The sequence below is a fragment of the Bubalus kerabau genome, chromosome 5 (genome assembly GCF_029407905.1).
Source record: "Bubalus kerabau isolate K-KA32 ecotype Philippines breed swamp buffalo chromosome 5, PCC_UOA_SB_1v2, whole genome shotgun sequence".
NCBI classification, from domain to species: Eukaryota; Metazoa; Chordata; class Mammalia; order Artiodactyla; family Bovidae; genus Bubalus; species Bubalus kerabau.
In genome coordinates, this window is record NC_073628.1 from 42,760,741 (window position 1) to 42,777,403 (window position 16,663).

Below are 16,663 nucleotides of genomic sequence, written 5' to 3' on the forward strand. Positions count from 1 at the left end.
CCAGAGAAGGCACCACAGTGAGAAGCCTGCAGGCCACAACCAGAGGAGAGCCCCAGCAGCGACGAAGACCCGGCACAGCCAAAATGAATACACAAAATTAATTCAAACATTTTAACAGTGAAGCAGGTCACTTCATGATTGATTTCATCACGGCAGTCAGATTCAGTCACACTAGCGGCCAAATTGATTGGACAACCGCCATCCAGTTCTTTCAATCATCTATGTTACTACTACTACTAAGTCACTTCAGTCGTGTCCGACTCTGTGCAACCCCATAGACGGAAGCCCACCAGGCTCCCCTGTCCCTGGGATTCTCCAGGCAAGAACACTGGAGTAGGTTGCCATTTCCTTCAGTGCCTGGAAGTGGAAAGTGAAAGTGAAGTCGCTCAGTCGTGTTAGGCAATCTAAATCAGGAAAACTAGCACGATAGGATCATAAACAACAATGGGACCCAATGTTTTTAGGCATATTTCCAAAGTTACTGGAAACCATGATTTTAAATGCTCAGATGAGTTGATTGCATATCATCATTGCTAAAAAAAAATGTGAAATGCTTTGTGGCAGCACTTCCTTAATACAGGGGAAAAAATTCTTTTTTTTTTTTTTTAGAATGCTCTTAGGTTCATTGACAAGGGCAGCTATCGAGAGATCTGGGAGAATGACTGGCTCAAAAAAGAGGTAAGTGGAATTTTAAAAAAGGAAAACAATTTCTTCTTTCTCATTTTTCTGAACCGGAAATGACTTTTATTTATGAGCTGAAGTCATGGGGAAAGCATGGATATGTGACTCACCAAGGTAAAATGAAATTCAAGTGGAGTCCTCATCTTATTACAAGCTGTTACTCAATGAACACCTTAAATTTTTTCAATAACCAGAAGTCATTTTTGGTGTCACACTTTTCACTCAAGTGTCTAAAACTTCTTGACATTCTAAACCTGACCCAGCCTTCCTCTGAACCCTATTTGCTCCCAACTGATGGAAGAAGGCTGAAGGATCATTCTAACCTCATTCTCTCCGGTTTTAAATTGTCTCTTCAGGTATTCAGATTGGTATGGAAGAGGTAAAACTGTCATTATATGCAGATGACATGACACTGTATATAGAAAACCCTAAAGACTACACACAAAAACTACTAGAACTGATAGACTAATTCAACAAGGTAGCAGGATACAAGAATTAACACACAGAAATTTCTTTACACTAACAATGTTGTATTTCTTTATAACAAAGTTGTATTTCTTTACACTAACAATGAAATATAAGAAAGGGGATGCAAACAGTCAATCTCTTTTAGAATCACATTTTTAAAATAGCTCATAGGAATAAACTTCATAAAGGAGGTGAAAGACATGCTGAGAACTACAAAACATTGATAAATGAAACTGAAGATGATTCAGAGAAATGGAAAGATGTCCTATATGCTCTTGGATTAGAAGAATTAATATTGTTAAAATGGCCATAGTACCCAAAGCAATCTACAAATGTAATGCCATCCCTATCAACTTACCCATGACATTTTTCACAAAACTGGAACAAATAATCCTAAAATTATATAAAAGACCCAGACTTGCCAAAACAGTTCTGAGGAAAAAGAGCAAAGCAGGAGGCATAACCCTCCCAGACTTCAGAGAATTCTACAAAGCTACAGTAATCAAAATAGCATGGCTAGGGCAAAATCAGACATGTGAATTGATGCAACAGAGTAGAGAGCCCAGAAATAAACCTGCATACCTATGGTCAATTAATCTTCAACAATGGCAAGATATACATTGGGGAAAAGAGAGTCTCTTCAAGCGGTGTTGTAAAAGCTGGACAGCTGCCTGTGAATCAATGAAGTTAGAACACTCCCTCATACCACACACAAAATTAAACTCAAAATAGCTAAATGTAAAACTCAATATGATGCCCTAAAACTCCTAGGAGAGAACACAGGTGAAATGTTCTGTGACATAAATCATAGCAATATTTTCTTAGGTCAGTCTCCCAAGACAATAAAAATTAAAGCAAAAATGAACAAATGAGATCTAATCAAACCTAAAAACTTTCACACAGTAAAGAAAACCACAAACAAAATGAAAGAACAACCTATGGACTGAGAGAAAAATATTTGCAAATGATACAAACAACAAGGACTTAATTTCCAAAATATACAAATAGTTCATACAATTCAATAACTGAGTATTTCCACATGGATGTCACATAGGTACTTCAAACTCAACATACCTGAAATTTATTAAATTTCTTCTTAGAGCGTCTTTTCCTTCATTTCCTTTTCACCATCTGCTCAGACACCCAAGGTAAAATTGTCACCACCAGCTTCATTTCTATTTTCCTTGCTCTCATTTGACCGAATAGAGTTGGTGAGTCTAACAAACAAAAAGTTTTTAAATAAATATGCTTTCTGTGATATTGACAATTATCTTAAAGTTGCCTTTATAAAGTCATGGTGAGTAGGAATTCATACTATTTCCAAAACTAATCAAGATGAATCCTCAATTTTAAAAAATAAGTATTAATTTAAACAAACTCAAGGTGAGCTCAACAGTTAAAGAATATTATAGAGGAACCTAGTTCTTATACTTTTATTAAATATAGCAGTATGATCCCAGTAATAATAATTTAACAATTCAGATCTTAAATTCTGTTAAGATATCATAGACATTAGGTTCAGAGAAAATGACTACAAAAATTTATATCTGACTGATAAGAAAGACTGTTTGGTGCCTTGGTCCTTCCTACTAAAGCCACAAATTACATTTTGTTTTGTTTTATTTTTTAATTTTCATAATTCAGTGGAAATAAAAGACAGAAAGATGTCAAGTTTAATTTAATCATGAGCAAAAAGAGCTCATTAATCAAGAACAAAATCATTTTAAAGAAATTCAATATATTTAATTTCTCCTTATTTCAATAAATATTCATTATACTGTTATTAAATTTACTCACAAAATTAATTAAAACCATTTCTGGTTATAAGTACTATCACAGGAATTGAAAATTGCCTGGAAATAGAACAATGTATGCTAATTACTTTGAAGAAAGTTAAGAATGAATAACAAGGGATATTTAACACTGGAACTCCCCCAAATATTTCTCCATTTAACTATTCTTCAACAATAACCAAAAAGCTTAGATCTCTGGGAGGGATATTAGGTCTTATTAAATGGCTTTTATTATCTGAGTTTATTTAGCATGCTTATTAGAAAAATGAAGAAAATTCAAATTTCCAAATAACTTGAACTAACTTAACAAATGGAAAGCTGGAAACACTAGACAGAGATTCAAAGAGGTTAGCAATCGAAGTTTCAAATGTGAGGAGGCGTAAAGCTAACTTGGTTCTTGCAGGGGAAAATTTTAAGAGCATACATTTTAATCAGGATCCTAGGCACCTGAGTTATTCCTTTCCGATTTCTTAAGTACATTTCTTGGGTATCTGGGGAGAAGCAGGGGCTGGGAGGGAAAAGAGGTCTTCCATTTCTTTCTTTATACTTTCTTACCCCAGAAAAAGTGTGATAGTGTTAGTCGTTCAGTTGTGTCCTACTCTTTGCCACCCCATGGACTGTAGCCCACCAGGCTCCTCCATCCATGGGATTCTGCAGGCAAGAGTACTGGAGTGGGTTGCCATTTCCTTCTCCAGAGAATCTTTCCAACCCAGGGATGAAACCTGGGTCTCCTGCTTTGCAGGTGGATTCTTTACCATCTGAGCCACCAGTTAAGACCCTTACTGCAGAATCTAAAGGTATTGACATGGCTGTAAAAAGGGAATTTGTTTTCATTTCCCTAACATTTCAGAAGATTGAGAGGGAGACAACAATTGAGAACCTTACTTAGTACTCTAAAGGCATAAGGGATGTCACAGGTTATCTGTAGCTTGAAAGATTGGACTTAACTCCCCCAAAGGGCCCTCATTCCCTGCTTGCCAGAAGACAGAGAACTGCATGCTGCCTCCCAGCTATGCCAAGCCCTGAGGTCAAATTTTTCCGAACATTCTATTCATTCCTTCTTTTACAACCTCTAATTTCTTTCTCATCCTTTGACATTTGAAAATTATAAATTTTTCCTTAAGGCATTCAGGCTTGTAATCAAGCTGATAATCTCATAAAATATGAGATCCTAAAACACCAACCGCTAACTTGGTAATGTAGAGTTATGGACTTAAATTGTCTCGTGAAATTGGTCAGGATGCTGTTCTTTTCACTTTAAGCCTTTTCTATGACACTGGTATTGTTTTATAATTGTTTATGTATTTGTTCACTGGATTTGTAGAGGGAAGAAACCATGCTTTATTGAATTTTGTATCCGTCTACCTCAAGCAAGAACTTACCCTTAGTAAGAATTCAGGCATTTAATAAATGACTTATGTGAAAGAGATATGCATGTGGTAATATACTGAATGCTTCCAAAATACAGTAACTTCAACTGCAAATCAATAATGTGTTAGTCATCTCTTTCTAAGTATTCATCTCAGTTACACTCTTGGCAACTCCTAATAAGAGATAATGCATACCCCTCCCCTGTGCCTTTCTTATTTCATCATGTTCCCTCAAGAGACACAGTACCTTTCCCAGCTATCTTTCTATCATTCTCACCAGCTGATCACTTTATATTTTATACTCTTAATTCTGCTATTACCCTGACTTCTACCCATTAGCAGCACTCAATCCAGCACCTGCATAGCTCATGAAGTTTTTGGGGGCAGAGAGGTAAGTTGGGGGTTCTATCTAGTAACATTCTTCTATGTATTCTCCCCATGATCAAGCCTTCTTTAGACAAAAAATTATCAAAATACAATTCTTAAAGATTGATGGGAACTCTATCAACAGAACCAGCAAGTTGTGTTCGTGTTTGAGTTGGCCACATTTCTGCAGTTAGAGTTAATTAACCCTGCTATGTCTATGAATGGACCTACTGTCTAACTGGCAAGATAAAAATCAGACCTCTTCGCATTATTTGGCTCCCATATTTGTGCAGTTCCTCTACTACTTGTCCCCACACCCATTTTGTTTCTATCCGCAGCAAAATAGTGGTGCCTAATAAGCATGGTTCCTTCTGCCTAGAATATATCCTCTCTCGTCTGGCTAGAGAATCCCTTCTTTGCCTTCGAGATCCAGAATGGAGGTCATCTCTTCCATTAATTCTCCTTCACCCCCCACACCTGGCAGACATAGGGTGAAACTTGCCCTCCTCCCACCGCACCTGGATGCTCTGTTACTATATTTCATCATGCTGTCTTCTGTTGCTGTCACTCACCTTCCCATTAAGCTAAGAGACCCCTGAAGGTTATTGTGTCTTGTTGATCCTTTGTTCCCAAAGTGCACTATAGTTTTTGATGCATTGTAGGTATACAGTACAATTTCATGAGTGAATGATTAACATCTCAGCTATCTCATATTTCTCAGAATGACTCCAGCACACTCAGAGAGAATATAGTTGTCATATAGAGGTTGATAGAAAGGACTCCTAGGCTTGTACTTCTCTTTTTTAAATGCCATAATACAGATTTTTTTCCAGTGCTATTAATTTTCATTCTGTTGTTTATCAATAACGTTTGATAGAACCTCATTTAAGTACTAATGCCAGACTGATAAATTAGTCTTATTTTCTTATTTATCTCTGCCTCCAGCGCACATAAATCCAGTGATGTTCCTGAAGAGTAGGAAAGGAAATTCTTGCCATTCAGTAATAACTGCCTAACCAGGAAACCAAGTTCTGCCTAAAATGACTTGGAATGAAGTCCGTCCCATCCCTTCCTTCTTAGAGCAAACACAGTAATAAATAATACAGGATAGATCTCCCTCTCCATCAAATGCATTTTTTAAAGTTAAATTTCTTGTGGAAAACTAACATCCATTCTCCTTTTCCTGAGGATAGATTGCAAATCACAGGAAGGAAGTGGAAGAACTGGAAAATGCTATTCATGAGCTGGAAGAAGAAAATTTGGTGCTTATTGATCAGCTATTCAACTGCAGACTTGTGGATCTCAAGATACCCAGGTGAGAGTCATTACGTAGCTAGAAATATTTTTTTAAACATCTGGGTCTGTAAAAAGTTATTTTTTTAAGATGACAATTCTTTAATAGTTGAAAAGAAAGACACTCACAAAATGGCCATGGGGAAACTGTAAGTTTATCACAATTGACCGTTGCTACAAGGCAAACTTTGACTTGCTTTTTCTAACATTGTGCTGTATTCATAATAGCAAACACTTAATATGAATATCACAACTGCTGTCCTTCAGAAACCTCTGGGCCAGCAGGGGAATTGGACATAGAAATAAATGAATAATAATACAGCAGAAGAAGTATGGGTGCAAAGCCGGAGCACAGGAGGAGGGAGCGATCAAGCTTGTGGGCGCTTTCTGGAGGTGTCTGGGACTTCAGGTTACCTTGTAGACTATAGAACGGTTTCCTCTGACAGTTAATTAAAGAGCCAAACTACTTTCTAGGTGTAGAAAATAGGCTGGCATTCCAAGTCACATTTATTCCTGCATAAGTAAAATCAAGTGTGTATATATATGACTTTGCATTTTAGATTACCACTTTTTCTTATCTGACAAAATAAGTCTTAATATACCAATCTTGATGGAAAATCAGAGCCCTGGAATATGGAATTGGACTTCCCAGGTGGTGTTTGTGGTCAAGACTCCACCTGCCAATGCAGGAGACGCAAGAGATGTGGGTTCAGTCCCTGAATTGGGAAGATCCCCTGGAGGAGGAAATGGCAATACACTCCAGTATTCTTGCCTGAAAAATTCCATGGGCAGAGGAGCCTGGCAGTCTACAGCCTGTGGGGCCTCAAGGAGTCAGACACAACTGAGTGACTGAGCACACATACAATATGGAATAAAAGCAAAGTGGCATTCATAATTTGAACAAAAACATGCTTAGAAAGATAGAGGAATTAAACCACTCAAATGTCAGGTGTACATGTGCAAGATGGGAGAAAAATATCTGGGTCTGGGCAGAGAAGTTCAACATGGTGGAAGGCCCAGGAAAACATGTGGTTTTCCAGAAAAAATGGTTCTGTTGTTTGTGTGGCATGGAAAAAGTACTGTTTGAGACCCAGTAAATTATTTATTGATGGCAAACTTCCTAATGTGTTCCAGGAAGGGTGGATATGGGTAAGTTGTGGGTTTTGGTTTTGTTTTTGCTGAGCTAAATGATGGGTGTCAAGATACAAGACTGGAGAAGCTGGGAGACAGTAGGCTGACTTTATAGCCTGAACTCTGGGTGGGCAGGACAGAGGAAGAGTCACCTGCTCCCTTCCACAATCTGTGTGCTGCCCTGGGGCGGCAGGTACCAGTAGGCGAAGGGGGCGATCGGGCTGAATGAACTGGCTTCCTACAGGACTCCTGCACGTCCATCTCTTGAGCTGATGCCCTTAAGGGTCCCTAGGGGCAGGGGCCTCACTGTCCCCCCAAGGGCAATGCTGTCTTTTGCCAGCCTCCCTCGCTATGACACCTCTCCAGTTCCACACCCAGAGAGCCTCTGCCGCGCAGCACCTGCTGCCCGCATCTCTTTGTAATCACGCATCTCTGCCAGCCAGGCCTTCTAACCACCGCTCCACCTGTGCTCTTTTTCTCTCGTCCAAATCACCCAAACCTCCATAAAGAGCTACCCTGTAAACTGCAGACCTCACTTCCTGCTTCGGTCAGCTTGGTCTGTTGTTCCCGATTCGGTGCTGATGTGCAGGTGAAATGCTCATTATAATAAATGGGAATTCCTTCCCAGGATACAGAGTTTGGCAAGGACAGGAAGGGAGATGAGAAAGTTGTAAAGAGGGCTTTCATGGAGTTGTGTGCTTTGCTGTGATGTCATTTAGCCGTGTCCTCTAGCTCCCCTCACGGAAATCTTCAGTAAAACCCACATCGTTCATCTGCGCTTTGTGGGCTGGCTTTCTTTAGTGGGAGACATGAACGCTTAGTCTTGCTTCAGAGTTGGGAGAGATGAAATCAAAATCCATCTGAGGGGAAAGAAACAACACAGACTGTGTTTTTAAAAGGTGCCTGGTGTATGCCTCCAGGACACCCTGAACTTTTCCTTTGTAACTAGCATTTATCACACTAGTGATTACTTACTTAACACCTGCTTCCCTCCTAGACTGTAAATTCCTTCGAGACAAGTGTTTAGGACATTTTAGAATGACCACATACAGAAACAGAGATATGTGCAAACCCTTAGTTATCTGTTACACTGCTAATCCAGAAGGAAAATGTTGAGTGTCCTCAGGAACTTTTACTGTACCCGTTTTCAAGTCAAAATGATAAATAGCATGTAATTTATGACAACTGTCCATTCCACCTCTTTGTTGAGAGTTTAGTCCTGTCTATTCTAGTTGAGAAATAAACGTGAACTGTACCCAGTGAAGGTGTAAAAAGTTGTCTTCTTTCCTATTTGGATGAAGAATCGGGTATTCTAGCTAATAGAGTTATTAATCCTCTATTTCCCATCAGACCTCCCTCAACGCTTTCCTTCATGACTCCAATAAAGCATTGCAGGATTTGTTTGAAACATTAGATGAGATGAGTAAGCTAGAGGTGACTGCCCAGGGACCTCAGTGCCACAGAGCTGAGTCTAGGGGAACCAGTACCTCAAATCTATCTAACACTAGTCTCATATGATGGCGTTCTTTAAAATGTTTTCCGCACCATCAAATACCAAGCACTGCTGCACTGTGGTGGTCAAAGGTGACAAGAAACTCGTGATTAAGAGAGAAGCCAGACTCGTGAAGGTCACAGTGTTTAGTAAGATCTTAGTCATTCGAGAGGCCAAAACCAGGAAAGAAGAGAACTCTGTGGCCTCAGACTTGACCACCTGCAGGCCAGAGCTTCACTGAGACACACCTTCACCAAGGCTTAAGAAGGTTTTGAGAGATAACTATTATATGTAGTGACATGATTTGTTGGAGCTGTAAGCATCTCGGATGGCACTTTGTGTGCTTTAAGAAACTAACAGCCTGTAATCCAGGGGATTCGCTCAGGATGCTGGCTGGCTGAGCATGAAGGGTTGTTAGCGTATCCGCAAGGGTCATTTGGTTCATGCTGTCTTCAGGCACACTTCATGGAAATGCCACACACAGCTTTCAAGGTATTGTGTCTTCTGACGGAAAACTCCACGGGCCTCTGCAGCACGGAGAGCTGCAGCTGCACACGCATAACTCACCGGCTTGTAGCTGGAACACGCCACTCAGTGAAAGCCAGAACCGTGATGTCATCTTGGATTCCTACTGCTCGCTGTCGTGTCTTTTTCTCTCTCTTTTTTTTTTTCAAATCCATCCCATGCTGGCCACTGTCATTCCTCATCTGGATTCCTGCAACAGTGATGTAACTGGTATTATGATCACTCTCATTTCTCAGACTTTGTCTGTTATTCCCTTATCATGGGACGCACCCCCTACCCCAAGCTCTTCCTTGGCAAATATCTCTTGGTGTTTCAGGACTCAACTCAGATGTCATCTCCTCCTGGAAACCTTTCCTTACCTCCTAAGACTAAATCTGGTGCTTCTTCTCTCACTTCTTGTGTGTGTGGGTGTGCACATGCATGCACATGCACGGGTGCTCAGTCTTGCTTTTTTGACCCCATGGACTGTAGCCCACCGGGTTCCTCTGTCCATGGAATTCCCAGGCAAGAGTACTGGAGTCAGTAGCCATTTCTTCCTCCAGGGGATCTTCCCGACCCAGGGATCGAGCCCACATCTCTTGCATCTCCTGCATCTGTAGGCAGATTCTTCACTTCTGTACCACGTGGGAAGACCACAGCACTCCTGACACTGTGCTAATCACCCATCCTGGTACAAACCATCGTCATAAAACGCTGTCATCTTGTCTGCCACCCGACTGGGCCCAATGCCCCTTTTTCATCTGTGCATCTCCAGCTCCCAGCAGATAGACACTCCTGAGCAGGGGCTACAACATTTGTTGGCTGATAGACTACTTTTCTGATTTGTTTTTAGGCAACTGTATCTCACCCAGGCTGTTGGGCAGGAAGTACCACCTGAAGTGCCTTTGGAGTTGTCAGAAACACATAAAGGTATTATTTTATTGTAATGGTGATTTTTTTTTTAATTTGGCAAACACTTATTGAGCTTCTTATTATGGACAGGCACCTCATAGCTGAGAGTGATTCAGGGGGTAGATACCTGCCAGCTCCTCCATTTTCCTCTTGTCCTTGCAGAGCTGACCCAACCCGTCTCCTTTCCCTAGCCCTGTTTTCAAATCGAAGTCACCATGTGTCACAGTGAATGAACTGGAAGCTGGTGAAGAGGGACAGGATGATGTCTATACCAGCATGGTTTGCAGTTCAGTTCAGCCAACCAACCAAAACGCCAACATACCCACAGACCCCCGTACGATTATGTTAACTTATTAGCTGGCGCAGGGAAATGCACCTTAGACATGGTTGCAAACAATGGGATTCACTCTCACTCTGATACCTCGATTCTACATTTCTAATTCTCAAATTCATCTCCTCCTGGAGATTCTCAAAGGACTTTCAAATTCAAAATGTCACAAAGTATATGCCATATTTTTATCTGTCCAAAAGCTGTACATAATTAATTTCTTGGCAGTCATCCCAGAAAAGTCAGACTCACAACCTGTAGACATAAAAAGCAAAGACGTGTCAAGCATCTCATTTGGGAGCAGTGGTTTTCGTCTTAGTCACAAGGACAGCAGATTCGGCCAGCTCCTGAAGATAGATGAAGAAGAGAGTTCAAGCATAGAGTTTGGAGCCTCTGATATGAAATACTTACTGTATGAGGATGAGCAGGATTTCAAGGTAAGATTCATGAGAAGACATCTTGACTGCTAGAGAAAATGTTGTTTTATTAATTAGTGGAGAAAATTAACCGAAAATACGGATAGTGAAAAATTCTATTTGTAAGTTATTAGTTAAAGCGGCCCGCCATCCACGCCGGTCTCTAGATACTATTTTCACTCTTTGCCCAGCTTGCTACATCTATGTATTGATAGAACTCCATCTCTAGTATATGGTATAAGGCAGTACATCTAGGGCCACGTGATAAACTACCTCAAGACTTAGTGGCTTACAACAATAACCATTTATTCTCTTTCAAGGCTTCTGTTGGTTAGGAATTTGGCCAGGTCTTCTGCGGACCGTCTTCACTTGAGTTCCGTAGCAGGCACACCCGCATGTCGCCTGAAGGCTGGGTTTGGGCAGGGAGACCCACCTCTGAGGAGGCTCACCAACCTGGCTGGCCAGGTGATGTTGGTGGAGCTTGGGCCTCAGTTCCTCTCCACACAGGTGTCCTCACAGACGCAGGTCTCCTTGATTGTCCCTTTGTTCTGGTATCTGGCTTCCCCCAAGCCATCAGTCCCAGAGACCAGATGTTTCCTATGACGTGGAATCTTACGCCAGCACGTCCATCATTTTCTATCTGTTGGTGTAGCTACAAATTTCCACCCAAAGGGAAATAACATAGCTCCTGCATCTTGAAAGAAGGTGGTCAGCATCATATTTTAAGAAAAGCATGGGACAGGATGTATATCAGTGTGACCATTTGGAAAGTACAAATGGCCATATAAAACCATTAGGCAAAACCTGGATTATCAAGCCTTTTAATTTTAAAACCTTCTTGGTACCTTCCAGTCACTTTCATATCCACCTCTTGCTGTTTTCCTTCTTGGTACTACCGATAACCTTAAAAGTTCTCCTAGAACTTAAAGTCTGATAGAAAGAGTGAATAAGAAAGCAGCGGAAACTGAATAAGTCAATAAAAACCATTGTGACTAAGTACAACTCAGTCCTGCCATCGAGTGACAATTTCAAGACTAAGGTCCCAGACTCTATAGCACACAAACCCATGTGCGTATCTTGGTATCAGGACACCTGGCATGCTACAGTGACCTCATGCTAGGGGACAACTGTCTACAAAGTCCCAAAATTCCACACCATTTGGTTGAGTGAAAGACCTTTTTACTTTTATTTTTGCCTTTATCCATTGAATTTATTTATTTTTCTAAATTCATGTTTTATTTAAGCAAAGCTGAATTACAACATTGCGTTCACTGCTGCTATACAATAATATGACTGATATAGATATGTTCTTTTCCATATTCTTTTCCATTATGGCTTATCACAGGATATTAATATAGTTCCCTTTGCTATACAGTAGGACCTTGTTCTTTATTCATTCTATATATACATACCCGTTGGCATGTGCTAACCCCAAACTCCCCTTCCTACCCTCTCTGCCACCCCTCACCTGCTTGGCAGCCACCGGTCTATTCTCTGCGTCCCTGATTTTGTTTTGTTTCTGTTTCACAGGCAGGTTCATTTGGGTCCTATTTTAGATTCCATGTATAAGTGACATCCTATGCTACTTGTCTTTCTCTTTCTGACTTACTTCACTTAGCATTAATATGATAATCTCTAGTTGCATCCATGTTGCTGCAAATGGTATTATTTTGTTCTTTTTCATGGCTGAGTAGTATTCCATTTATACATGTACCACATCTTCTATATCTCTTTCTCTGTTGATGGACATTTAGGATGATTCCATGTCTTCCACTATTGTGAATATTGCTGCTATGAACATAGGGGTGCCTGTATTTTTCTGAATTATAGTTTTGTCTGGATATATGCCCAGGAGTGAGATTTGCTGGATCATATGATAATTCTATTTTTAGTTTTCTGGGGAACCTCCATACTGTTTTCCACATTGGCTGCACCAATTTGCATTCCTACCAACAGTGTAGGAGGGTTCTCTTTTCTCCACACCTTCTCCAGCATTTGCTATTTGTAGACTTTTTAACGATGGCCATTCTGACTGGTGTGAGGTGGTACCTTGTTATAGTTTTGATTTGCATTTCTCTAATAATTCACATTGTTGGGTATCTTTTCATGTGTCTATTGACCATCTGTATTTTTTCTTTGGAGAAATGTCTCTTTAGGTCTTCTGCCCACTTTTTGATTGGGTTGTTTCATTTTTTTGTTGTCGTGCTGTATGAGCTGTTTGTATATTTTGGAAATTAAGCCCCTGTCAGTCACATCATTTGCAAGTATTTTCTCCCATTCTGCAGGCTCTTTGTTTTGTTTATGGCTTCCTTTGCTGTACAGAAGCTTGTAAGTTGAAGTCCCATTTGTTTATTTTCATCTTTATTTCTATTGCCTTGGGAGACTGACCTAAGAAAACACTGGCACAATCTATGTCAGGGAATGCTTTGCTTATGTTCTCTTTTAAGACCTTCTTACTTTCCATGGAAGTTTTTGATGTCATGGAAATGGTATTGTATTGCTATGGACTCAACTGTGTTCCTGCCTCCCACTCCAATTCATATGTTGAAAGCCCTAACTCCTATTGTTACTGTTTCTGGAGATACGGGCTTTAGGAGGTAATTAAGGTTATGTGAGGTCATAAAGGTCCTAATTTGATAGGACTGTGACCTTATAAGAAGAGGTTTTGCTCTGTGAGACACTGTGAGAAGGCAGATGTCTGCAAAGGGGCTCTCACCAGAACCCAATCATGCTGGCCCCCTGACCTTGGACTTCCAGCCTCCAGGACTGTGAGAAATAAAGTCCTGCTGTTTCAGCCGGTCAGCCTATGGTATTTTGCTGTGGCAGCTCAGGCAGACTAATACAGGGTTTCACTTCAGAATCCTTCTCTAGATGGTTCTGAAATATATGGTACATTTCCATTAATTTGCTTTTCTTCTCTCATGCATTTATTGCAGCTCTAGAATTGTGTATTTTAAAAGTTAAATACAGTTATATGCATTTTTGAGAAGTAAAACATCGCCTTCCTTTTCCATTCTTTGATTCTCCTAAATTCTTATAAATGTCTACTGATAACCTCACAACATGCCAAGTACTTGTTAGATGCTTGAGAGTTTAAAGGGGAGAACAGGAAGAAGTATAGTCTCAAGATGCCCACGTGGCAGGCCCTACTCGAAATCACATGTTGCTAGTAGAAAGCAGGTAAGACAATCACTGACTACTGTTCAGGAGGAATGTATACCTGTATCTGTCTCTGTGACCAGTCTTGTGCCCCAACACTTGGTACACATCCTGGCACATAGTGGGCACTTGGGAAAGGTTTGCTGAAGTGTTGAAGGAGTTCAAAAGGAGGAGGTATGACTTGGAGAAGCTTTCAAAAGGAAGGTGTGCACTGAACAGGGCTGGAGCTGTTTCAACCCAGTTTGGGGTTAGCTGTGGGATTTCATATCAATTAGACTTCCCATTCTGTTTGTTGATATGTTAAACTATATTTAGTTTGGCAGAATGTGGTAAGCTTTATACCTGCAGTAGATTCTGTGAAATGTGTAAAACTCATGTGGATTTGCTCAGTATTAAGATATTCGTTGTCAAAGATGTGAGCAGATTTTTCCCTTTGATCGTGAATAATATAGAAAACTCTGCTGTGGTTATATCCTGGCCAGCAGAGGGCTATATAAATGCAGGCAATACTTTATTTTACCGATTAAAGAGCTTGCAGAGGATATATCTCCCTACTCTATCGATGCCTCCCAACTCCACCCAACCCTGCCACCCCGACCTACTGCCCAAGTCCCCAAGACCCAAGCCTGCTAGCCTTGCTGCCTGCTCTTTGGGGGATCTTGCCTACCATGACCCAGTGGGTGTATGCGTTTACTGAGTTTTTTATTTACAGTAGCTCCTATTTTTCACGTGTTATACAGCATTCAGACAATTAGGACACAGTGTAATCTGCCAGATAAAGGCCAACTATAATAAATAAAACCTGACCTCCAGAGGCTGGTAACTTGCTAACTAACCGCTCCTGTCTGCCCTGTGTCTGTTCACCGCAGGATTATGTAAACCTGGGCCCCCTGGAAGTGAAGCTCATGACGGTGGAGAGCAAGAAAATGCCCATCCACTTCCAAGAGAAGGAAACTCCAGTCAAATTCTATGAAGATGTCAGGAGCCCAGAAAGCCACATCACGTATAAAATGATGAAGTCTTTTCTCTAAAACTGAAAAGTGAAAACAACTTCCTGTACTTTTCTTTGGGGAACTGAGATGTATCAGTTGCCCATTTTATTTACACTTTGGTCCATTTTTAAAGCAGTGAATATTTCTAAAGGTCATAATTACAGCTAAAATCAAAATTCTGAGTATTCAGCTATGCATTTACTTGCATGGCCCGAGAGACAAAAATGAAAGTGCACTTCATATTTCAAGTGTCAGGAGCACAACAGTGGTCCCCCAGGGTGCTTACCATTTAGACATTTACCGATTGATCTAGGATACCCATATGAAATAGTTCGTTTAGAAATTTTCTGAGGAAAATTCAGAGGTTTGCATAGCGCTGACTATACATCTTTCCCTTTGAGGGTGCTGGATGATAGCCAGTCCACAATTCAAGTCCACTCTTCTTTACCCTGACACAATTTATAATGAATATCAGACATTTTAGAAACCCATTTGAGGGTGGTAGTTTGTTTTGTAGAAACAGTCCATCAGTAGGGAGGTCCAGGGCTTCTCTGGTAGTCCAGTGGTTAGGAATCCGCCTCACAATGCAGGGGACACAAGTTCGATCCTTGGCCGGGGAGGATCCCACAGGCTGCGGAGCCACTGGGCCCGTGTGCCACAACCACTGAGCTTGCGCTCTCGAGTCCTGGACCAGAGCTACTGAAGCCCGTGTGCCTGAGCCGGTGCTCTGCAATGAGAAGACACTGCAGCGAGAAGCCCAACACACCGCCACAAGAGAGCAGCCCCCAGCCAAGAAAAGCCAGCAACCAAGACCAATGCAGCCAAAAATAAACAGAAAGAGAAAAAAGGATTAAAAAAATAGGGAGGTCCATCTCCCATCAGCAATATCAAATCTAAACTTCTGAGTCCCCTTCCAAGGCCATCATTACTTCCCTGTTACTGGTACCACAAAGCAAGGACACTCTGACTGTACCTGGATTTGACCCTGGCATTTCATTTTCAAGCTAGTTCTACTTGTACAGCTTTTTACAAGAAACACATTTTAAATATAAGGCCACAGATAGATTGACCAAACATTAACCAAAAGGAAGGTGGTATGACTAAACTATTAAAGTAGACTTTAAGGTAAGAAGTGTTAAGAAAAAGAGAAAATGAAGCAAAATATGTCATGATAATAAGCAGATTAATTCATAACAATTCTAAATAATAACATAATCTCAAAATATATAAAGCCAAATTAACCAAACTAAAAAGCAATATGGTAAACCTTATGCTATGTATATTTTACCAAAATAAAAAAACAAAAAAGGCAGAAACAAATTCCAAGTCAGGCTTGAAGATCTTACCACACCTCTCTCAGTAACTAATAGACAAAAACAAGACAAAATAAAAAAAACCCAAATCATGAAGGATTTAAAAAGGTGAACAACTGTAGAATACACATATTTTTCAAATGTGCATAAAATATTTACAAAAATAGACTGTATCCTGGGAAATAAAGTAAGTGGCAACAAATATTCAAAAAGTTGAAATGTGTGAACAGTTCTCTGACCACGGTAGAAAATAACTAACACAACAACAATAACAAAACACTATAATTTTCAAGTAAGCAAGATACTTCTGAAAAAGCTATAGGTGAAAGAAGAAATCACAAGGAAAAATACTTTTCATTATAATGAAAAATATGACATCAAAACTTGTAATACCAGGTAAGTGTTGTTTAAAGGGAAATTTATAACCTTAGTTCAGTTCAGTCGC

The 16,663-nt window shown here is 40.4% G+C and overlaps 1 protein-coding gene across 1 annotated transcript in view; it reads left to right on the forward strand.

Annotated features, from left to right (window-relative positions):
- Positions 1-14,944, forward strand: part of CCDC83 (coiled-coil domain containing 83) — a 55,787-nt gene extending 40,843 nt beyond the window's left edge. The window contains exons 9-13 of the mRNA XM_055583504.1: positions 610-678; positions 5,872-5,993; positions 9,952-10,028; positions 10,567-10,775; positions 14,783-14,944. Of these exons, the coding sequence (XP_055439479.1) occupies positions 610-678; positions 5,872-5,993; positions 9,952-10,028; positions 10,567-10,775; positions 14,783-14,944 (639 nt within the window). The remainder of the gene's footprint in view (positions 1-609; positions 679-5,871; positions 5,994-9,951; positions 10,029-10,566; positions 10,776-14,782) is intronic.
- Positions 14,945-16,663: the final 1,719 nt, after the last annotated feature.